Source organism: Colias eurytheme, chromosome 4, assembly GCF_061535395.1.
Source record: "Colias eurytheme isolate Ceu_HAF_F1 chromosome 4, ilColEury1 Martin Lab GWU primary, whole genome shotgun sequence".
NCBI classification, from domain to species: domain Eukaryota; kingdom Metazoa; phylum Arthropoda; class Insecta; order Lepidoptera; family Pieridae; genus Colias; species Colias eurytheme.
The window spans coordinates 4,274,075-4,300,607 of NC_142983.1; the positions used below are offsets into that span (position 1 = coordinate 4,274,075).

The 26,533-nt window shown below is 31.2% G+C and overlaps 1 protein-coding gene across 1 annotated transcript; it reads right to left on the reverse strand.

The window, feature by feature from the left end:
- Nucleotides 1-18,464: 18,464 nt before the first annotated feature.
- Nucleotides 18,465-26,017, reverse strand: LOC149908876 (pyrokinin-1 receptor-like). The gene is made up of 4 exons (XM_090101484.1): nt 25,279-26,017; nt 25,106-25,203; nt 21,185-21,292; nt 18,465-18,816 (listed from the first exon to the last, which is right to left on the reverse strand). Exons 1-4 carry the CDS (start codon nt 26,015-26,017, stop codon nt 18,700-18,702), a joined length of 1,062 nt encoding a protein of 353 aa, XP_089957610.1. The 3' UTR covers nt 18,465-18,699.
- Nucleotides 26,018-26,533: the final 516 nt, after the last annotated feature.

Consider the following 26,533-nt stretch of genomic DNA (forward strand, 5'->3'; position numbering starts at 1 on the left):
AATTATTTATCTGAATATTTACTCGTTAAAGTAGAAGATAAAAAATTTCCTACTTATGAAATGGCCGATACGTTACATTGAGCCTGAGGTACCTACTTAAATAAAAAATGCGATCTCCTTAGAATTAAGTTTTGATTTTATAGTCAGTAAATATATAAGCTTCACAACATGAAATAAAAAGAAACGTCCTTGCCGAATACTGCGGCATATTATTTAAGAATAAAACCACTTTTGAATTTATTTATAGAATATTCATATCAGATGTGAAAAGACCAAATAAAATCTTAAGGTTAGAAAGTGTTGAATTTTGTCCTTCAAAATACGAGGAAGTATTGTATGCTTAAAAGTGCATCAAGATCAGAATCATATTAAATAAGTATACTAGGTTCAAGCCACTATTCAATTTATTTTTGGAATTTGAAAAGGACACAGTATACAAAATGAATAAAAATATAAAGTCACAGACATGACATTTTGTAGCCTTTAATTTTTTCCAATAAGTGTAAAAATGGAATTGAAAAATAAATTTATTGATACCTTATTTAGTATACCTAAATACTCAACAATCTTTTATTGTAATAAGTAATAACCTACCCAGTTGTATATTTTTAAGTAGGTACCTATTTAGGTACTTTTATTTGATGATCTTCAGATTTTTAAGAAAGTTTAAACCAAACCCTGAATGTAAAATAATAATTATCCAAATTTATCAACTAATGAAAAACCATTTAATATCACACCTAAAACATTTGCAGAAGTAGTTTACTCTGTAAATTACTTAATTCTTTGTACAAAATTCATTTCCTTCATACAGAAGGTTTAGTGTTTTTCTACAAAATGCAATATGTGAATATTTGTGCCACAAGCGATAGAAGATAAAATTCGATTTTAGCATGGAATTGCAACTCGCATCTCCGGTAAACCGAAGCGAGCGAGCTACGTTGACCAAATCGACCACTTATGTGTTCCGCATCACGTGTAACAATAAATTTCTTTCTTTCTTCTGTTTTGTAAATATAGGTCTAGTATATCTACAACATTTTTAAGGGTCCTATTGAATACCAGCGCTATGAACTTTCCATGCATAGGTACATTTTGTCGCAATAATCTTGACTAAAAATGTTATTTTGTATCATTTCTATCAAATAAATGCTCTTTCTTTCATTCTTTCTTTAAATTATAAAACAACGATGCCAATCAGATGTTAATATACTATTATAAAGGCGAAAGTTTGTATGGATGTATGGATGTATGGATGTATGGATGTTTGTTACTCTTTCACGTAAAAACTACTGAACCGATTACAGTGAAATTTAGCACACATATAGAGGGTAACTTGGATTAACACATAGGATAGGTTTTATCCCGGAAATCCCACGGGAACGGGAAGTATGCGGGTTTTCCTTTGAAAACGCGGGCGAAGTCGCGGGCGGAAATCTAGTATTTTTATAATTTTTATATTTACTGTTATTTCAAGTTGTTGAGAACACACGAAACATTTAAAATATTAAGGAAATTAATTCGTTGATTTTTTTGGATTTTATAAAACTAAGAGCTCAAAAATGCGATTTTAATTTACATTTCTAGTTTTGCTGATTGCAAATAATGATTATTTTATGAAAAAAATATGTTTACCGAGACCAGTTTGATCACTTGCACCACATTTATGGCCAAAGTCAACATACATTGCCGGATGCACTGGTGTTTTAAAGTGTTTATGTCCTTTCGGTAGTAATTTCAAAGCCCCGAAATTTTTGGATCTATCTTTAATTAGTCAAGATTACATTAATGCAAACAAAGTTACGTATAATTTTTGGTCAAGTGACAAACCCTTCTTATAAAAATATATATATATACAATTCTTTCCTATGTGAAAAAAACAAACTACATAGAGAGGGAAGTGGCGCTGGCCGCTGACAATGTCGCACGCGGCACGCGTCGACAACAAAATAATACATCATTGCATTTTTTTAATTTTACTTCAAAGAGCTTATTGCTAAGGATTCTCTGTTATAGAACCTACTTGCTTCACAACTGGATAAAAATAAAAATAAAAAACTTCTGAATACCTATAAATTCTATTTCAAAAGCCTTCCAACGATTGAACTTCACAGGACGAAATACTTTTATAATGGACAATATTTTTACTTAAATGAATACAATAACGTGTAAGTACCAAATACTTCTATAAAATAAATGAAAATATTTCCTTTCAAGACATAACTAACTAAAATTAGATCCAATCTGATGGATGGTAATATAACTGTTGTTTAATAATTTATTAAGTTGAAGTTACTATGGCCCCGTACTTTCGTAGCTCTAAAATCTAAATGATAGTATAGAATCTATAGTATTATATATATTATCTGTGATATTTATAAAAACCCTTACAGTCGACTTGTTTATTTCATTTCAACAATTCATTTATTGAAGATTAAAAACAAACAATGCAAAACATTTCATCGTTAACGATATAAACGAGGTGTAATCCGAGGAATGGAAGCATAACAAAACTTTCATCATTACTTACAAAGAATATATTTAGGAAAGTAAGTTGCGATTGCTTGTAAGCAGGATCTCATTAACGATAACATCGGACGTTGTCTGAGCCATTGCACTGTTACAAACTAATTGGTGAACTTCGATTGTCTGTCCAACGATTTGATATAACATTCTCATACATACTTACATACCTACTCATACATACATACTTGTGTATGATATAGGTTATTGATTTGTAGTGTATGATTTATGTGATTATATTATATAACGTGCTCGTGATAGAATTAATTTCTTAATACTATTTTTAAATGATATCAACACTGATTTAAGTTATTATGAAATCAACGAAGTAAGCTTTCTTAATAATATTTATGTCGTTTAAAATCCTTGCACTCTTTTGGAGAACACTAGAAAAAGTTCCTTACATAAATAACTAGTACATTTATATCACACTTAGATCTGAAAATATACTATAGTTTCTATGTCCACGTATTTGTTGCTGAGTAACTCTAAGATGGTGTCTAAGAAATTTAAGAGATATAATACTATGTAAATATGTTCAAAATCTGTTTATTAAAATGATTATCCAGTGACTCAAATAAAGTCCTGGATTGAGTCTTGTCATTAGAGATAAGTAAAGACAAGTAAAACGGTTTTTATTAGAGATTGTTCTGAAAGAGGGAGCCGACTGAATCATAATAAGGTATGTTCGACATGTATGAATAATGTATACCAATTTATATGTTTATCTGAGGCTTTGAATCGAATTGAATGTGTGTAATTACCCTTATGAATAAAATGATTAGGAAATGCATAACGTTGTATATATTTCTGATCTTTTTTGTTTCGTACGTGAAAATGATTTATTGATAAGCAGGTAACGTGTAAAAGTTACTTTTGTCTGAAATATAACATGTTTATTATGTTGTGTATGTTTCAGTTTTACTAAATCCAAAATTTCAACATTCAGAGTAAGGTGTATTTATAGATACAGTTGTCTTCAAAAACGTATAAACGTAACTGATAAATTAAATTCGCAGCGTATTGTATTACTAAGTTGCCATTGCATGTGTTGCAGTTAAAACAATCAAGGGACTTTCAAGCTCAAATTCAAGCTCAAACATTTATTTATTCAATAGGTACTTCTTCTAGAAGCACTTTTGAATCGTCATTCCATATTACCGGTTCGGAAAGCTATGGAGAAGAACCGGCATGAAACTGTTTCCTCTTAATTTTGCATTTACATACGAATACATAAAAGAAAAGATTCAATAAAATTATGCAAATGATAATACCTAAATTGACACTCGTTTAGAGGTATATTATAGTTTGTATTATTACGTCCTAAGGCACAGGGGTATAACGACGTAGTTATTAACAATAACGTAGAAAACAAGGCAAAGTTAGGCGATTACTGTTAATTTATGAGATCCGTATTTGTGAGGTAAAGTTACAGTAATGTCCTTGTAACTGAGCCTGAAATTATTATTTATATGAACCCTTTGTTTACATGTAAACTGTACATTTTTATATCTCATGTTATTTCGGCGTAATCTCTCCTAAATGTTATTCGCAGTCGTGCAGCAGTTGTTATGCCTTTTCGCCATGACTTGAATATTGTGTCGTGTAATTGTGTCCATCGAAAATAATAGATTAATTAAAAAATACTAAGTATTCATTAGTAGGTACTTATGTAACCTTTAATATTAAAAGAAATTCCATTACTTAGACGTTGTTAAAATGTTCCAAAACATCTGTTCCATTTTTCATGTAGTAATTACAGTTGATTCTATATAAAACACAGCATTGGTTTTATTGTTATTAATTTTATCTAATACCACTTTGCATAAATGCGCCAATCAGTTCTCTGCTTAGTTTATTAAAAAACCTTTTATGAAGCTCGTAAAAAAATTTGAACAGAGTTTCAAAATTAAAATTGTAAACACGGAAATTATAATTTTAATCACTAACATTGGCGAGAATTATCACTTAAAAAATATTAAACATAAATATCAATATTTTAAAATATTTGTGCAATGAAAATAGCGAAAATCTCCGAGGGAATAATACTAATCAACTATCGATAGTTATGCAAATATGCAGAGCGTGCGTCCTTATTCAATTTTCAGCTCGGAAATAACATTGAACCAGAGTAAATCTGCACAAGCCAGACTAACGATTTTACAAAACAAAGGACCAATTATCGACAGAAGATCTGAAATACTTTTAAATAGTATTTACAGAGATAACAAAGACATTTAATACACTCCAATGTAGAACGATGGCTGTGGTTTCAATTTCAGTGGAGAACTCTCTTATTCCATTATGAATTTCATATTTAAGTACCGCTAGTTTTTTACTTTTTATTATCCTTTGAATTTTATCGACAATGTTCAGATATTTCTTCTTAATCAGAATTTTGTTATCTATATCTATGCTAATATACTAATAAAATGATAAAGCTGAAGAGTTTGTTTGTTTGAACGCGCTATTCTTAGGAACTGGTCCGATTTGAAAAATTATTTCGGTGTTAGATAGCCCATAATATATCGAGGAAGGCTTTCATCGCGCTAAGACCAACAGGAACGGGGCACTGCGGCTAAAATCGCGGGGCATAGCTATAAGTCTACGATAAATAAATTGAATTCCAACTTCATATAAATTTTATTAAGTGCACATAAGCTGCCTGGGAGATAATAGGTACTTCACCTGCAGATGCACCCGCGTCGCCGTCATGACTATAACATAATTTTATTTAAATCTTCTATTATTTATCGTTACTTCTTATTATTATTAGGTACTTATCTTTTGATTTTTTGGGAGTGCTCAAAAAATAAAAGGATAATACGTCTTACCTTGTGACTTTCACATATTTACGTAGGTATACTTACATAATGTATACGAATTTAAAAATATATCCTACTGAATTCTAATTCTTGTTTTTTTTACCTTTTTTCTCAGACTCCTTACTTGGTTAATTTCTAGAAATCCTTACTTGGCTCTTATCTACACTGAAAAAGAAACCCGCATATTTTAACGTTATATAATATTATATACCAAACCCTGAACATACAATGTGAACTAGAAAGGTAACAATCAGACACGTCGGTAGACTTATATTAATTATTATTTACTATACAGAATTGTGTCAATACCAAAGAAATAAATATAGAGAAATTTTTGAACAAAATTCAGTTCAACTTATAAATGAAAGGGAACTTAACTTTAATTATGTGACATGTTTGCAGCGCAGCGATTTCACACGGAACCTCGTTCGGGGTATAGGAAGATAAATAACTTAGAGCAGAGATTCCCAAACAAATTTATACTATGAACCAGTGAAATTTCATGTGAAAACTTACTCTACCTCTTTCGCTTTTTGTCTGTAAATTTTGACACTTTTAACCAGCTTTGGACAGTTTAGTTGTCCCTCCATATTATTTAAAAATCATGCACATCAAATTTGTATACTAGATATATAAAAAATAACATAATATTTAAAAATCAGGCATGTCGATGAGTAGAGCTATGTGAGATGAGATGGGAACAGTTGTTGCGGTTTTTTAACAAAAAAATCTATAAGTATCACAATTTACAACTTATATTAAAGTTCAATTCGTATAGAACAAATTATTTTTACATGAAGTCTTCTTGTCTCGTTTTGATACGAGGGTTTCAATCATGTTTCAATACACACAAGTTTGAGTATCATTGACATAGATCTTGAAAGTTTATTACTTACTTGGCTTTGTTTTTGAATTAAAGAGGGCGCGGAACCGTACTACCAGGAGATAATTACATATTTGAGAGCTTTGAACATTCTGGATTGAGTGGCAAGCGATTTGATTGAATAGTTGACTAACAATCGATATATAAATATAGCAATTACCTCTATTATAGGCCGTCAAAACAGATGTAACTGCTATAAAATTAGTCAGCATTTGTTCTATATATTTAAACTTGTATCATGACAATTTTTTGTAAAGTGACGTGTAAAGGAATAAAATTTTTCACATTTCCCAATTGAGCAGGATCAGGTGAAGTGTACCGGTCTGGGTAAATATGCAAATGAACTATTTTCCCCTTTTATCTGTCGTTGGAGAGCCGTTTGTTTAAGATGCTGTTCACGTACCGCGATTACGGCGAGGTAAAAACTTAAGGATGTAATTACTGGAAAAATCTAGCGATTTATTTTTATTCCAGTCAGTATAAAATAAGATAAATTGGCATACACACTCGAGGGTAATGTAGTCAAGATAAAGGTGAAGGCAGGAGAAGGCTTTAAATTCATAGGTTATTAACATATTTTATTATGCTGTAAGATACTTCGTACACTACAGTATTTTTAAAGTTAACGAAAATTGTATACAAAGCAAAGACAGTGAAATACGTGCACGTCTGGTGCGGTGGGCGGCGTTAGACGTTTTCCGTTTACGCCGCCCCAGGAGAGTAGAGCTGCCGCCGTAGAGCTGGCAAACCACCTGCCGCTCTAGGATTGCGGGTGACGGGTTGCCGCTATCGAGGTCGCAGACTAATTCTTTATAATTCCCTGGCTCTTTCACTGAAAGACTCCTTAAAAATACAGTAGAGTTTCTTTCATAACCCAGGGTCCTATGTTCGAAAGTTTTTAGGTATGCGTAAATGCACCCTACACTTAAAAAAGGTATAAGGCTTTATTTTTACAAATAGTTTGTGAAAAATTAATGCTCACATTTATTATTTCATAGATATTTCAGTTAATAATGTACTTTAGCAATGAATAACTTTTCTGTGATTAAAACGAAACGATGATGCGATTATTTGAGCCGGCCGACTACCGATTACAGTCGCTTCAGAAAACACAAGCTTGTTGTATCGAGTATTTGTCGGATTAAGTTGCACGGTCGCGCGCGCATTTTCATCTAACATTCTTCTATATCTGACAATGATATATTTACGACCGGATGAAAAATTGTTAGTATATCTGAAATACAGGAGACACTGAAAATATTGAAGTAGAATACTATGAATGAGCTAGTATTTGAAAAATGATACATGGTTGGGCAGAGAACAATAACCTATTTACAAGTATCGTCAAACTGCGGTTCGCAGTTCATCTAGTTTTAGAGCTACAGTTATGTAGCTCTAAAACTAGATGAAAGATATAATTAAAAAAAAATGTTGCTGAATCTTTTATTTACTTTATAAAATCTTTTTAAGTGTTACCTCAGAAATAACAAGATTAGGACTATAATAAGATTAGGCTTAGACTTTCTTAGAAGACAGTAAGTACCGCAAACATACAAAATCTAATTCGGCTGAGAACAAAGTAAAATGTGAAAAATAAAACCTTTTTATTTTATATTTTTTCACATTTTATATTAAGTTGTTTTGATTGCTTTTTAGTCTTAAAAACATACACAAAATAATCAAAAGCTTTTGGTAAAGTTATACAGCGTCTCAGCAATAGATCACGCACCTTCGTAATAAAGATAATCCGACATTAATCATCCAAAGAAAGTCAAGTGGGATACGTTATCACTCGAAACGTGTCGTTTATATAAAATACTGCCGCATTAGGACAAAACCTCAAACAATAGTCGGTCAAATGGCCCGTAAACTGAAACCGGATCTTTCTTGTCGCACTTTGTTATTTTTACGTTCACGAAATTACGTGAAACGAACCACGATATTGTTAGTGCCTACTGGTGCCTGTTTTTTCTGGGAATACTAAATGTCTATTGCTGGGGTTTAAGCTCTATTAGTAATTTCATTGTATTGGTTCAATTTTTGTGTCCGTTTGTTGGCGTATCTAAAAATCATTTATTCGACTAGAATATTATGAGTGTCTGTATTAGAATTTGTTGTTACAATATATACTTATAACAAAGGCTAAAATTATCTTTACATAAGCTCTACATTTCAAAACTACGTGAATGTAGCTGTGAAAAAAAGTCAATTAAATTACATCTAACCGTTGTTTCGAAGCTGAAAATATTATTTGGATAATAATTCACCCATACCCAAGTCCATACCTACTTACAACACATAAATTACCTATAGGTACTATAATGACATATAAATATATCGAATCGTGGCCAGAAATGTAGCATTGAATCTAGTTCAATTTTTTTATGTACAGTTTTTAACAGTAGTGTTGTTATATTGCTGTTGCTGAACATATATTTTACTAGCTGCGCTTCGCGGTTTCACCCGCGTGGTTCCGCTCCTGTTGATCTTAGCGTAATGTATCTAACACCAACAACAAATAGCTATCTAACACCGAAAAAATGTTCAAATCGGACCATTAGTTCCTGAGATTAGCGCGTTCAAACAAACAAATAACTCTTCAGCTGTATAATATTATAGTATATAGCTGTATAATATATAGTATAGATTCACAAATACAAACAATTGAGGTCAACAGGTTGTCAGTCGATTCCATTTAGAAATATATTTTAAAAGGTCTTGGTCTAACAGATGATTGATTGAAAAGAAAAATGACAGTGAATAATATGTACAAGGCATCTGCTAAAAACTCCACTAGGAGAATTCAATTTTAATCTGTTTGTATGTATAATTATCTTAGGCAAATAAACATTATATATTTATCTAACACTGGTTAAGGATTATTTTTGATTTAGCGTAATACTTGTGTTTTTGTATATATGTTCGTTCGTTTTGACTTTACACACAAAAACTACTGGATCGATTTAAACAATTATTTTACGCTAGGAAGCTAAATCTTTACAAAGTGACGTATGAAATCTTTTTTAATTCAAGTAAATCCGGTTTAAATTGTTTTCTGCTAGATATACTTATTTTTATAAGGTTCAGTAAATTCTATGAAAGATTTTAAGCGCTATACATTTTGAAGGTGTAAATAAAAATAGCAAAACATTGGAACTTAGTTCGCAAATGCAATTGCCGTATTTTAGTAACAGGCGTCCAACTAAACTGCTTGGCGCTGAGCCAGTAGTTCCCTAGATTTTCTTTAATAAAAGTTTCCTTTCTTTATTACATCAAACTATTAACAGAACTATTTGATAACACGCACTGAGAAATAAAAGTAAGTCACTTGACGAGTCTGAAAAAATAACCTTATTACAGGAGTTACATAATAATAACGTTCAATATTATTAATATTATACGGTCACAGGTATAATATCAATATTATTAAGTATCTATATTTTTTAAAAGTAACGTAAAATATATTCTTTACGTACAAGTAATAAACATATGAGCCAGAGTAGGCTAAAGAGACGCGTGTTTCTTAATAATCGTTCATTACCCACTTACAATTTAATGTATATTGTATAATAAACTCTACTCCAGTGACTCTTATTAAATTAATTAAACCCATATGAAAATATATTACGTGATAGACTGCTGTACGATGTATAAGGGTATTATGGAAAGTCCACATCATTAATTACAGTCGTATTTGGGAATCGACTCAGTGAATTTTGGCGATAGAGCAAACACGTGATTGGCAGCAAATTTCAATTGGGCTTTGTACGTAACAACAGTTAACTGATCGCAATAAGTGCATTATGAATGGAAATCTGTTCCCTAGTAACTAGTTACATAGGAAACAACAAAATAAACTAAAAGAGTAATCTAATAGTAAATGTAGTAGGGCTGTTATAGAAAGTAATAAAATATTTTTTTGGGAGAACTGAGTTGATGGTTAAGATGTAGAAAAAGTGTGAATCATTTTTATGTTATTGTATGTTCGCGTCATGTTTCTGACCGAAATATGTCAATCTCAGAAAAACCGTAACTTTCTGGAATAACAAAGTTTAGTGTCAAATGAGAAGTAGGTATTAAAATAGTGCAATATCGAGTTTCACACGTGAAGCGAACCAAATGGAGTCCCCATTTCCATAAACCGCTATAAAAAGTTGAGAATTTATTGCTGTAAAAGTGTATAATGAGTTACCGAAATTGAAAAAAATATACGGTTTGACTTTTTTTTTCAATTTCGACTTCAGACTTTTTTCAGCAAGGACGAAAACTTGCGTAAAATATATTCGCAGGAAATCAATGTTTATGGCAATTTGATTTAGAACTTTTAATATTTGACGGTATTGTGGTTTTACTCGTGGAACTAACAATAAGCAATAGTAATAATAATCATTACAAGTGAACAAACGTTGCCTGTGCTAATATTATTAAGTTAAGTATAATTTTTCAAGATGCAAATGCCAACTAAGGAGAACTTTTAAGATAATTCAATACATACCTATAACCTTCGTAATTAGATAATAATAATAACTCGAACCATTCGTATTTAATAAAATTACAAACTCTATTTTGTAAAACAAAATGGAGTACAATTAAATCTCGCAATTAGCCAACAAATTCACACATAACATTGTCTCTGTACCGCTTTTATGGAGCTTATCTATACAAATATTATAAAGAGGAAAGGTTTGATTTTTTGTTTGTTTGTTTGTTTGTATGAATTGAATAGGCTCCGAAACTACTTGGCAGATTTGAAAAATTCTTTCACTGTTGGAAAGCTACATCATTTCTGAGTGACATAGGCTAGGTTTTATCCGGGAAATCCCACGGGAACGGGAACTATGCGGATTTTTTTTTGAAAACGCGGGCGAAGCCGCAGGCGGAAAGCTAGTAAAGTAATATATTTTTGGGTGAATCGCGACACTGAATTCAGAAGACTAAATGTAACAGAAAATTTATTGTGGGCAAATTTTCAAATCAACGTTTGAATCCGATTTAATTTATCTATGAAATATTTACTGGGTAACATTTTAAAATACGTAACATCATATACGAAAATTGAAGAGTTTTAAGTAATATAGCTAGATTTTATTTTACTTTTGAACGTACCGTCCGATGGCCGAAAAATATCTATTTTTTATAGGCGATCTATTTTTGGAGTTTCTGTTTATATTGTGTCGATTCTTTATAATATCTAACCATTTTGTATATGAATGTAGGAATGAACGAGAGGAATGGCATAAATAAAGACTAGTAAGTAAGGATAGTATTATATTATCTGTGGTGGCCATTGAGATAATATTACTACGTATGGAGGAGACACCACGAACAAAATCTGTGCGCCATTTTTTTGCTCTAACTAAGTTTTAAAAATTATTATTTAGTTAGGTACTTAACGATGAAAGTTATTCCTTTGCACTTTTCCGTATTATTTGTATTATTTGTGCAATATCGTAACACACACGAAGGCATGTTTGATGCGTTTCACTTTAAAACCATTAAAAAATACCGCTCAACATACGTCACATGACGTATGTTGAGTGGAACATAAGTAATGTAGGCGGTGTCGTCTCCTATTAATATTATCTCAATGGTGGTGGCACGATTTATCAATTATAAGAAATAAAATCTTCTGAAGAAGAAAAAAAAATGAAAATAGAGAAAATGTGAAATCCACGTGAAAACATTTATTAAAACAAAATATTTTGAAAAGAGCTTTTCACTTTTTAGATGTAATTTGTCATGATGTCATAGCGTTGCCAAATGCCAATATATAGTTGGATATAGAAGTAAAAAATATAACACAATATTAAATATTAATTATTTCACGTGAACAGATAATTTCAATAATACGAAATTGCAATCGAATCAGATCAAAAGTATTTATTTGTTAATTGTTGAGATTGTTCCGATGAAACGTAAATATTATTTCGATTTCAATTTCATGTAATTGCATCCACTCCGACAGCTGGATATGATTGAAGCCTTTACCCAATATTATGTTTGTATTTTGATATATCATAAAACATTTTATATTGTTTCTATAAAAGGTTCTCAAAAATAGTCCATCATATTATCTACAACATTTTTTATTTTGCTAATACGTTTGCTTTCTTGCGATGGATAATTAATTATATTTCCAAGAAAAAGATGTCGTAAACAAACGCTAATCCGGGAACTTAAGGAAAGGAAACAAGAATTAAATTACTGACTATTCTTTAATATTTACCTACACCTTTTGAAACTTACCCGGGGAAAAACAGATAAAGTTTTCAATTTTTTCGAACCTATCGACGATTTTAAAGCTGTATAATATTAGTATAGTTTTTAATCATTTTACTATCAACAGCCTATGAGGGAAATAGCCTCTTTTCTAACTATAATTTACCGGGCTGTCCAGTTATGTGCAGGTGGATTACAATACAACATAATATTATGACATACTAGGATTAATTTATGTTAACAATGCTCGCCCGAATCGTACGCGTTCCCTTTGTAATAAAATCCGTTTGACACTCATTATATTACGGAATTCCTTGAAACATTTATAAAATTGTAATGATATAGACTGTAAGTACCTATATTATTATCTAAATATTATTAAAAAAATATTGAGAAGGAATACTATAAATATAACTATACTAGCTGGGCTCCGCGGTTTTACCCACAGTACTCCGCTCCTGTTGGTCTTAGCGAAATGAAGTATAGCCTATAACCTTCCTCGATTAATGGGCTATCTAACACCAAAACCTACCGACCTTTTTTTCCAAATCCGACCAGTAGTTTCCGAGATTAGCGCGTTCAAACAAACAAACTCTTCAGCTTTATGATATTAGTATAGATTATTCCTTATTAATTGCTCTTGAAAATCGTTTTAAAACACCCTTTCTAAGATCTCGCTAAAAGTGTTTCTTTAAATCGTTTCTATTTAAATATCGTAGTCGATATAACAAAATTAAACCACCAAAATTTATAAGCATGTCGATTAAGCATAGAATTAAATCTTCTTTTCTTTCTATTACTGTCACAGATCTAATCAATGAGATATATTTTGTTACAGGATGTGTCGAACGGCTTTAGTTATTAATCTTTATTATACCGAGTGAGATATATTAGGGGAAGTACACGGCTGGACGTACTTAATAGCTGGCAATAAATTTCTATATTTGGGCCCTTAACACATCAGCATTCGATATCTTTATTTTATGCAAATCTCTTTTTAGGTTCTCAGTTCATACTTAGAATAAGCCACAAATATCTATTTCCCGTTATTTTAAAATTGGTAGCAAAATTTATGGATTAGGTAATAAGACCGAGTATGAAGAAATATGGTACCCTCGTACAATATGGAACGAAAAAAAAACATAAGTGATTAATATTTCAATGATGTATGAAAATATCCCAAATCTACAATAATCAAAAAATTTAAGCTAGTACAATGGAAGAATTGGTATGATGAAGGATGACATACATGTAAACTTTCCTTTAACGATACAAAGTTGAGAATTAAATAAAGTAAAAAATAAAAAGCTCGAATCTTAATACTATTATAAAGGTGAAAGTTTGTATGGATGTATGGATGTTTGTTACTCTTTCACGTAAAAACTTCTGAACCGAGTACAATGAAATTTAGCACACATATAGAGGGTAACTTGGATTAACACATAGGATAGGTTTTATCCCGGAAATCCCACGGAAACAGGAACTATGCGGGTTTTCCTTTGAAAACGCGGGCGAAGCCGCGGGCGGAAATCTAGTTTAAAATATAAAAGAACTCTTTGTGAATATACCCGCAATACAGAAATGTTTATATCTTATAAGAAACCCTTCTTTATTCAATGCATAGAAACCTACACGCAAATACTACATTGAATATTTTAACATGTTATAGCGTATTGTAGTGAGTGCCGTGCTATGAAACAATTCCCAACTTATTCACAAGGAAAAAAAGAAAATTGCAGCTTTATATGCAAATATTGAAGTATAAGTTGATATTAATTATAATATAAAAACAAAGATTATTGCACGCCTCATAAGCGAAGCGTTGAGGTGGGTACTACTGTCACTTCGCGCAAAACATCTGATTTTTCAAACTTAAAATGTCTTTATGTATCATACATTGCACTTGTAAGATAATACATACACACACATATTAAGAAAAAACACTATTTTTAACGTTCATGATATTTTTGATGTCATTTTTGTTATTTAAACTAGTTAAAAAACAGTTTAAAAAAGTTCTGTCTTGGACGTCCGTGTGTCTGTATGTGCGGATCCTTTTTCTTGTTAACACGATAGCGACCGAAATACTTTACTAATCGAGTCTTTTTTTTTCTCTTACGCTTGAGTATGCTCAGGAATAGAACCCTTTCATTTTTCAGGGTCTGATTCGATGTGGTTTAATTGTTATTAAATAAACAAAAATAATAATTAATAAATATTTATTAAAAAAAAAATTATGAGGCGTGCACTTTTGGATTTTCCAAATTATTTTATTATATTCTATTACATGTCTATTTAAAATGCAGAAGAATATAATTTAGTTATAAAACCATATTTTCCATGCCATTCTGAAAAAAGTAATTAAGACGTAGTTCCGAAAATAGGATCTCGTGGAACTAGTTTCTAGAAATTTTTAACCACATTTGTTGGGATCTTTAGTTAAAACTACCTTACATGCAGATTTATTCGGAACTTTTTGAGTTACAACTTTCGAAAATAACTTTTCTAACCAAATTGTAGAGGTATAATGTAAAATAATTATAATCTACTAGCTTTCCGCCCGCGGCTTCGCCCGCTCAGTCAAAGAAAATCCCGCATAGTTCCCGTTCCCGTGGGATTTCCGGGATTGCGTCATTTTACCGGGATAAAAAGTAGCCTATGTCCTTTCTCGGGTATCAAATTATCTCCATACCAAATTTCATGAAAATTGGTTAAGTAGTTTAGGCGTGATTGAGTAACAGACAGACAGACAGACAGAGTTACTTTCGCATTTATAATATTAGTATGGTTTTTTAGTATGGTTTAGTTTTATCTGGTTTAACTGCCACTTTGGTATATACTATATTTGTTTTTTGTGGAATAATTGTAACAATAAAACATCCCTGATAAGGTATGCTACTCATACAACGTAAACTTATAAGATTTTTATGCTACAGTTTTGTTATTATTGTGTCATTAAGGAAGGTGGACTCCAAAATACAGGCTGTCCTAGTTTGGGGTCCAAATGTTACATGTTTGTACCTAACCCACAAATTGTTCAATAAATGATTTTTATTTTTTTCCGTTGCTATGACATACAACGAAACGATAAAGCAGTATATTAACGATATCTTAAAACTTTCCAGATGTCGCACGCATTTTTATTTTTCTAGAGGAAATAAAACGTATGAAACGGCGTATAAAAGTCATTGATGAGTATTTGAGATATTTAATTAAATACCAGACCCTTAGATTAAGGATTGGTCTCCGCGCGCGCGCTACGACTAGATGCCGCCGGCGTACTTGAAAAATGCGGCAACTAAAAGTACGCCGAATTCGGCGTACCCAAGCCAGTCGTGTCACAAGCATTGTGTGGAGAGGGCGAACCGATAGTTTATAAAGATTTTGAACAAAATCTGAAGTAAAATGCCTATTTGTGCCATAAAACTTTTTAAAAATAATACAACAAAAAATAAGAAAGACACTGGGATCACGTACCATCACTAAGTATCGTATTATTCGAAATTTCTCCTTTACTTCGAAATTTTTTTCTACGAAAATACGACGCCATTCAGTGTTGCCGTATTGCATATCCAAAAAAATACACGTGGTTGAGGAAATCTTTTAGCAATAATTTGAACTTTTTTTTTCAATACTATTACTAATACATATATAAAAGAGTATAATAACAATAATTTATTTCTGTTTAACCATGTTTAACTGACTCATTTAGTATGTTATTTTTTTTATTTCCGCTTTTTTACTTTTAATCAACCTTTGTGACTATAGTATAGTAGCGTCGCAAGTGGATTTGAGTCATGCGACTCAAATCGTTCATGGATTCGATTCCCGGCCAGGTCAGGATGAAAAAATATATTTTTCAAACTTCTTTCCAAGGTGGCAGATTTCCCATTTATCAGGTAAAATTTATGTAGCTGGCAGCCCAATTCTTCACACACACTAGCGTCTTTACAAACTGCCTAACACACACTACAGAAATGAGTTGCCGCACTCACAGAGCTATTGTTTTTAGGTTGGGCGGTATCTAGTCGTAGCGCGCGCGCGGAGACCAATCCTTAATCTAAGACCAGACCCTTATTCGTGCAGAATTAAAATGAAGCTAATAAAACAAGAAAGGGAAGGATTAGGGTTCATCGTTAATATGTGATTGTAACTAGGCATATTTGCTTTATAACCTACTTCTTTGAATTTTTTTACATTATGTATTCTTACATATATATATTTTACTACGTACTAATAGGTATACCAATATATTTTACTATTGTTTAATGTAATATGAATCGAATGCTCTTTTTGATTATTTGGATTATATTGAAAGTAATAAGAGAATTTGTTCTCTACAAATATACTAGAGTAAAATGATATTATGTATAATAGACAAACGTAATAGAGGTTCGTAATTGTTATATTGTAGGATGCTATAATTTCCCGTGGGATTGACTATGCTTTTTTTATAGCACAGATAATATAATAGTATAATGATAGTTAATTTATTTCATACCACTTCAGACTTAGTACGTGTATAATACCTATTTTATGGTTAATTATGTATTTAATGATGATATATTTTTATAAAACCTGATATAATAAACTGTGGGATTCAAGTTATATAAACGCGTGGTTAAGAATAAAGTTATTAATAGAAATAAATACATTAAGTATTTTGGATTTCTTTGAATTAATGTAAACTTTTAATATAAATTTTTATGGATTCGTTTATATATCGGAACATCTGCGTTTATAAATACCTTCAATATTTTGTCCTAATCTAATTAGGAAAGCCAAATATATGATCAGTGGAGCCCTAAGTATAGGTACATCTACATTAGGTTAACATAAAGACAAACTAAATTCTGTTATTAAAATTTACAAGTTATGTGATGATGATAAAATGTATGATGATGCTATCAGATTTGATAGGAAAAAAAAACAATATATTATAGTAGGTACGAGTATATTTACTTATACCATTACACATATTCAAGTCAAAATGAGGTAATTTGTGGCACAATTTTTATGATAAGAGGTTCGTTGGTTTATATGTTTTCATTTACTGTATCTCAGTGATTATTAAAGTGGAATAAGACAAGGAGGATCTCCATTTATTGTATTTAAGTAAAAAGTACATAATGGCCATTTCTTATCATAAAAAAATATTTTAATAAAAAAATTGAATTACCTAGTCGATACCAACTAAGTCATTAATATACTTCATTGACATTTCGTATACTAATTATAATCCATATCCGTATCATTGTACAATGTACAATTATAACAAAAAACGTCCAAAAAGTAGAGAGGGTCTTTTGGCCAGGGTCATGTTTTATCGCAAATTTCCGAATTAAATCTGGAAGTTATAGTTTGCCTATTGATCGTCAGTAGAAACTATAGATTAAGTAATTCTATATAAAAATTTACTTAGTGTTAACAAGTAAATTTTTATATATAACGTAAATTCGAATGACGTTTTTTCATGTATCCTAAGTGAAATATTTGATATAACTACTTGCAGGAATTATATGTAGCAACAGTTACATAGATTGGATTTCAACAATATATTAATCTAAGATACAATAAGTACCTAATACAATGTTATTCAAGAACAAAATATATGAGACGATATAATTTTCCACATATTTCTTATTATTAAATAATTTTACGTAGATAATGACGCAAATAATATTACACAATCCTTAGTAAACTTCCATTAATGACAACGATTTCGAGAGATTATCCATAATAGTACATAATGTTATCGATATACGCATTTAAATAATTACCACAGTATGAAAATAAAAGCCTAATTAAGTCAGCCGAAGCACAAACTGTTACAGAAGCTTGACCTTTCGATATTGAAATTCTGTTGTGCATATTGAACGCTACGTTATTTAGGGTTTCATTTTGTGGCCTGCGTAATATTCCCAATGTTAGTGAACGCATATAAAAAGATTGTTTTAACTATAGCATTGGTTTTGATGTAATAAACAGTGAAAATCGTCAAGAGATGAAGGAAACCTTTACATTTTCAGCTGTTTAAATAAATATAAAAAAAATCGTTTTTAGAGGAATTTTTCCATTAAAGATATTGAATAAACCAAGTCTTTTTACCACAAAAATAGCCGAGTTTCCGAATAACGATTAAGAATGATTTATGGAAGCTTAATTTATCAGTTAACTGTCGAGTACACAAACATTTTTAAACACGAATTTTCGCCCAAAAATGAATACTGTAAATAATATGTTGTACATTTATATATAATGCGGTTTATATATAGTAAGTGGTATGCTGTTGCTTTGTCCGTAGCGGTAGTTCAACTTGCCATTAGTTCTGTTCTGCCTGGATGACTTTTTACCTTTGAGCAAGTCCTGAAATATAAACAGAAATATGTTAAAGTTGTTGAAACTTTTATACAGTTGGTAATTTTATATGCATAGTTGGTTAATAAAGTGATATAAATATGGACGTAGGTATTCAAATTAGAAATTATAATACAATGACGTGAAGTAAAAAACTTTGGATGTTTAACACAATGATATTATAACAGACGATAGAGCATTTTTTGTAAGACTATATTGGTTTCAGACAAATGTAAGTATTTTGATAAAAGAAAGAAACCATTTATTTTAACACAATAACAGTATATAATAATAAATTACAAATTATAAAAGATAATTAATTAATGTGGATGCGTGCGCCGAGAAATTTACAGACTAAACAATCGTAAAAGAGGTAAGTAATTAAACTATTGTATAAATTGTATTTCTTTGTTATAAAAAACTAGCGGTCCGCCCCGGCTTCTCCCGTGGTACATTTTTACGTTTTTTTTTCAAAAGAGCCATCCTCGTACTTCAAGGAATAGATTCCGCAGCGCACGCCATGACAGAATTTTTAATTAAAGATTTTTTTACACCTTGGGTTACATTATTGGATTTTTGGTAAGGATCTCTATTTTTTTTTTGAAAATGCAATATAGCCTATGTTGCTCAGTGAAGATGCAGCTTTCTAATAGTGAAAGAATTTTTGAAATCGGTCCAGTAGTTTAAATGCGTTATAACCATATATATACATAAACATACATACAAAATTACGAACCTTTCCTCTTTATAATATTAGTATAGAAGTAGAGATATCTAGCTAGTTTTCTTGATAGTTTTTAATTACTATTGTCACAATAGTATTGTGTAATTGAATGTGATAAAATAAACATTATAATTGTTTTTAGTCTGATCATTATAATATTTCTTTGCATAATATTATGATATACATATTTATAAAACAATAATAAATAATAATTAAAATACGTTTAATTCATTTTATATACGCAGTCGCTGGATGCATAATTTTAAATAAGGCATACCGCATAATGTGAGCGAAACTGTGTTAATCTATACCTACTAATATTATAAAGCTGAAGAGTTTGTTTGTTTGAACGCGCTAATCTCAGGAACTACTGGTCCGATTTGAAAAATCCTTTCGGCGTTATATAGCCCATTTATCGAGGAAGGCTATAGGCTATATTACCTATATCATCACGCTACGACTAACAGGAATGGAGCCACGGGGGTGAAACCGCGGGGAGCAGCTAGTTAATAATAAGTATCGGCTTTGCTTAAATTCTTATTCCATTTTTATCATAGGTACCTACATATTGAAATAAAATTCATTAAATATTTCTGGGTTTTTTACCAGGCTTAGCAAATTGAATTCGTATGTACGTTATATTATCACTAAAAGATCCATCCATCTATAGGTATAAAATAGTATGAAATAGTTACCCCCACAATAATGATTACATACAAATATAGCCATCTATAATAGGTATAAAATAGTATGAAATAGTCACATAATAATTATTACATACAATTAATATAGTTTAACAAAACAATACACCCCGTACGTTTATGCGCCAACGTCGTATGGAAACAATGAATTTCTGGTACATTAGAGTCTAGCAAGTAACAATTATTGTACAATATATACGAATAATTGTAGTCTGTAATTAAATTACACGGTACGGCGAATTAGAAAGACAGGGAATGAGAAGTCTAATTAAAACAATAGTTTCTGTGTTATTTGACGTCGTTGTTTATTGAAATGAAATGTTTAGAGGAAATTGTATTGATTGAAAATTATTACCATTTATTTGATATCAATATACCTACCTAATATGTTATAATTAGATCTTGAATACTAGCAAATAGGTTTCCTCTTTAGAGGTGAATAGTAATCCAGTGCTTATTAGGGATTACCGTTATTGTTATATATAGGTACGTTACATTAATAGAGATACAGACAGCGATTCTAAACAGTTTGGTATATTTGTATAAATAGATTTCAATACATAGGTAATAATTAGGTACCTAAGTATAAAACAACTACATCCAATGATATAGATATATGCATATTTCACAAATATTATTATTTCCCTAAGTGATAGATATATCTAAACAAAAGTTTTTAAAAATAATGTTCACGTGTTAAATGATTTAGTCCCTCGTATCAGTCGTATCAAATAAGCTTAACCACAGAATTGCCATAATCTATCATACCTGTGTTTATACTGTCAATTTATCCTAGCATTTTTTCTTTCCATATATAAAAAGTTATGTTTATAACCTCAACGTGACTTTTCTGGTATAATTATAAAAAAGTGCCATACTAGGCAGGTTGTTTTATGAGAAATTGTCACTAATGGACTCGAAGACATTTACCAAAAAAAAAACAAATTCTTACCTTAAAAGCGTTACGGAATTTCCGCGACATTAAGCTGTAGAGAATGGGGTTGATTGCCGTCGAGAGATAACTGTTCATAGAACTTAAATATAAGAATGCGCGTTCCATCTGGAAATGAATAAAAAAAATAATTAAAGAAATGCATTGTCGACACACAATTGATTAAAAAAATATTGATATCTAAAATCTAAAAACGTAAATAAGCATATTTGGTAGTTAATACTAATTATAGTAACTAGTAAGTAATATTTGAATAAATTTTACAGCCATTGTTAAAGTCACAATATAATATTTTAAACGCATGTGTGTGTGTCTTATTATAATGGCAGAAGCTTATCCCTACCCCCATTAAATAAATTTTCTCCATTTAATATCTCACATACCTACTGAGTTTCAGGTGCATGTGTTATTAATTTTATGTTCCTGCGACATAATATTACATCGTATGGATTTTATATATATATATATATATATATATATATATATATATATATATATATATATATATATATATATTTACATCATACAATCTTTTTGGCGTCATGCACGTCGTGCATCATTACGACGTCCCCCAGTTTCGCTTGCTTTTTTTAACATCTGTTAATGAATATTGCTTAGTTTTTCAATAGCCAGCTCCATGGGGTACGTCATTTTCGGATAATTAAATTTTTCGCGATATTCTTCTTGCGTTCGTGCCGCAACATTTTTGAGCCCCGAACCATGGTCATAAATTATAGGCGTCCTGGATATATTGATCGTGATTTACCTATTGCATCGACTATCTAGCGTCCTCATTGATAGCATGAACGGCATTTGTGAGTGCGACGTTGCCAGATTTCGGTTTACTATATCTTTCTTTTATTAACGCTTGTCTTTTCATTTATACCAATTTAGTCAGATCTATACATATACGGATGCACATTATTTTTATATCATTAAAAAATAATCTATCTACACGTATTAGTAACAATGGATTTTGATAAAGTTTAGTACACAAATCTATACTAATATTATAAAGCTGAAGAGTTTGTTTGTTTGTTTGTTTGAACGCGCTAATCTCGGGAACTACTGGTCCGATTTGAAAAATTCTTTCGGTGTTAGACAGACCATTTATCGATTAAGGTTATAGGCTATCATCACGCTACGACTAACAGGAGTGGAGTCACGGGGGTGAAACCGCGCGGAGCAGCTAGTAGTTTATAATAAGATAAAGAAAATTAAGCTCCTGTCTGTAATTTTTACATGAAAAATCGCAGGTAGTTGCTAAAATAACAAGCATTTTAATTATGTACATGTTTATCTTATCTATTTTTTATAAATTTAAGACAAGTAGGTAGGTAATAACTTCATTTGTGGGTCAATAGGTATATATAGGTATGATAAAAATCGGGATTGTATCCTACCATGGCCTGAACCAATATTATATATGGATGTCAAATATTATATACGGACGTCCAATATCTATATACGGACGTCCAATATCTATATACGGACGCCTAATAGCTATATACGGACGCCTAATAGCTATATACGGATGTTCAATAACCTGACTACTTTAATTGTAAAAATACGGCACTATTTGCGGCAGTACTGTTTGGCTACCAACAAGCTACTGTATGATGGAAATACTGTTACCAATCGTGTTGCATCACTTGCACCATATTGGATTATTCCCATTTGTCCCCACAGATTTCCCAGGGATCAATGGGAATTATTGGCATTTAGTAGGAAGAAATATTTTTAGAGAGAAGAAAAAAGATTTTCAGAATATCCCACTAGATTTGAATTGAACATTCGTATAATATAGCAATTGGACGTCCGTATATATAGCTATTGAGCGTCCGTATATAGCTATTGGCCGTCCGTATAAAGCTATTGTACGTCCGTTCAATATAAACATATTATTTATGTTGTTATATTAACTGAAAGTTACGTTCGTGGTCTTTTCGCTTTAAATCTTATGGCTTATAAAGAATTTCACCCACTACCGTCGCTTAAATTTCCTCCAATTTGGTAACATTTTTCATTACTGCTCCACTCCTATTAGCTTTAGTGTGATATTATATAGCTTTTGGACTTCCTCAATAAATGAGCTATCCAACACTGAAAGAATCAAATTAATCAAATCGTACTAGTAGTTCCTGAGATTAGCGCGTTCAACCAAACAAACGAACTCTTCTGCCCCGTAGGTGATAGCTTGATAATATGTAGCCTATAGCCCGACCTCTTAGTAATATTCATGCAAAATTTCAAGTAAATCCATGCAGGAGTTTTTGAGTTTATCCCGGACGTACATACAGACAAACAGACAAAAATTCTAAAACTATATTTTTGGCTTTTAAATCGATTGTAGATCACGCCTCAAGTATTATTTTAAAAAAATATTCAATGTACAGTTTTGACTTTCCTACGATTTTATTATAAAATAAAATAAATAATTTAAAAAAAAATGTTGTGTAGTTTTATGAAACCACGGTAAAAGTGAAACTTTCCGAACACTGCTTTATACCTACTCGGCAGCCGACCGTCACGCGACATGCGCTACACAGACCAAAAAGTTTGAGACGATGTAATAAAAGTTTCACTTTAAAATTGTTTTATTTCAGGCATGTAAATCCCATATTGTTTTTTATTATATGTATAGATATGGATTTACTAAACATTTTTGGCAGCTTTATCATCAGCAAACTCGGGCTCCTAATGATACGCAACGCGTACACCTCCTACGGCGAATATTGCAGTCAGTGGTAAATATTATGATTGTGATCTATTGTTGCGAACGAGCTGGCAACGTCGCAGTTGTGGACGCCAAATACGCGGAGTCGGAGTCAGGAAATCCCCGAGTTATACGACTGTAAATATACGCGCGACAGCAGCGCCTCATCTGCGCTAAGATTTCTTCTCGAACTTTTTAATATATTATTGCAGCCATGTAAGCGATATTTTGGCATCTATCGATATTTGTCCTACGGTTTGTTAGGACCAATAGGATGTAAACGCCACTGGCTATCAAAGTGGCGTCCAGTATTCGGACGCCAAAAGCAGGTGGACGCCAGTTTAAATGCATTTTTGTCTTCAGAGGACGGCTGTTTGTTTGAGGGATAAATATATATATATATATATATATGTATATGTATATATATATGTAAAATAAAACTATGTAACAATATTGTATAGAGTAATAGGTGTGCAATAAAGCTACACTTTTAAAGGAATTTGATATTATCTTTTAAACATGTAAAATATTTAATGGGAGTAACATCAGTTTTTACGGTTAACGTTTTAAACATTTTATAGTTTCCATACACTTTTACAAGCGTAACAACACAGCAACTTAAAAATATGGTGAGGCGATAAGCGAAAAATATTCTACAGAGCAGAATACGAAAATGTGAGATATCTGAAAAATTGTACTGAAAGTTGCGAGATGAAATAGTATGTAACGTTTTCATGAAATTAAATGAATAGAAAATGTGATTGTCATACGATATTCGAATCTGCGTCTGTAGGTTGAAAATACACTTAGCTATATTTACTTCAATCGAGGCTAACATCTCGTCAAAAAGCTCTTTTAGACATACCATATAGATTAAACATACCTAATCGTCAATACAACAGAATAGCCTAATCTTCCCTTTTTCATTCTCATATTTTTAATTTTATAGATATTTAGATATACATACCTACAATAGAAACTGCTCGGATCATAATAAAGTACCTAAACTTTTCGCTGAAAATTCAATATTTTCTTTATCTACAGAGAATATTTATATTTTTACTAGCTAATTGCCTAATAACATTACATTGAAACATTGTAAACAAGCTGAGTTTTATGCCTTGAAGCACATTTAGTTTATTAAAATTTAAATATAATAAGCTCAAAATCGATATAAAAAGCAGATAATAAATAGTAGGGCTCACGTTGAAATAAGATCCCGTGTTCCGTTTTGGTAACAATATTAGGAGACGGAGAACGAAGTATGGTGACCAACAAATGAAAAAAGATGCCGCAACTGCCGCTGGAATAATTTTAAAAATATATTTTGTTAGGTAGAAGTGGTATTTATGTCAAAAAAAACATAAAAGGTAATTACCCAACATCTTCACAGCTTTATTCTTATTGTGAGCTCCATAAGCGGGGTGAGAGGATTGCGATTTCAAAATTAACGCTATCAAAATATACAACACGAAAATCACTGTCATGGGCACCACGAAGAATACGACGAGCTCAACTGCTATCATAATAATTTTTTCCTCTGCCACAGTGAGACAACAATAAATATTATTTTTTCGCTCTACCAAATAAGTGAAAAATACATTAGGTACTGAGAACATGCACGCAATTATCCAGATAACCGTGATTATTTTGAAAACACGTGAATTTAACGCTAGTCGTTGTCGAAGAAACGGTTTCGATATTACAAGGTAGCGTTCTATTGTAAACGCAAGAATGGTAAGCACGCTACAGTTGCTCAGGACATCCCATATCAAAAAATGTAATCTACATCCTTCGTCACTAAACGGATACTGGTCTTTAATCCATATGATGTATATTTCAATAGGTACGAAAAGGGCCGTCATGAGATCTGTTATAGCCAAGTTTAGTAAGTAATAATTAGTTGGTATCTTCATAGATCTTTCTCGCGTTATAACAGCACACGTGCAAGTATTTCCAACAAGGCTCAGAACCATTGACACGCCGAGAATGCAGCTTAGTATGGACTTTACTAAATTGGTCTCTTGAAAAGTGTCGTGGTCGTCGTAAAACGATAGCCCAATACCATACCAAGTGTATGTACTAGTATCGTTAGTAGTATTTTGTAAATTATCCATTCTGGATCGTTTTATTCAAAAATTACACTTTGACACGACCAGTATGATGTTGAGCGCGAAAAAAAACTGAAAGCGTATATAGAATATTTCATCAAGCTTAGTTGTAAGCTACAGGCTGTTGTAAAAACATTCATCTTTCGATTGAATTTAATAAAGACGAAACTGTTTTATTATTCGTTTCAATTAAATTAAACTACTAAATCTACACATATATTATGTGCATGAAACTTAAGATAGCTATAAATAGATTTTATATTGTCAAATTTTTTAATATCTCTGGTCATATTATAATAAATAATAAAGTCATGAGGAAAATGTAAAGTATTTGAATGAAAATACGCTACAAAGTTCGCAGTTCAACTAAATATAGAGATATATTAATAACATTGCATATTAAAATAAGCACTTCTTATTACTATTTACCTATTTTAAACTTAAATCCCAAAACAAAAAATTGTAAAGCAATTTTTGAGTTTAAATATTTTTATATGCAGAACTTTTTGTTACAAATAAATA

Coding starts and splice junctions, on each gene's coding strand:
- LOC149908876 (XM_090101484.1), bottom strand. CDS start 26,017: ATGGATAATTTACAAAATACTACTAACGATACTAGTACATACACTTGG. Junction 21,293..25,105: donor ACACGGGATCTTATTTCAAC/GTGAGCCCTACT, acceptor ATTCATTTCCAG/ATGGAACGCGCATTCTTATA. Junction 18,817..21,184: donor AATTCCGTAACGCTTTTAAG/GTAAGAATTTGT, acceptor TTTATATTTCAG/GACTTGCTCAAAGGTAAAAA.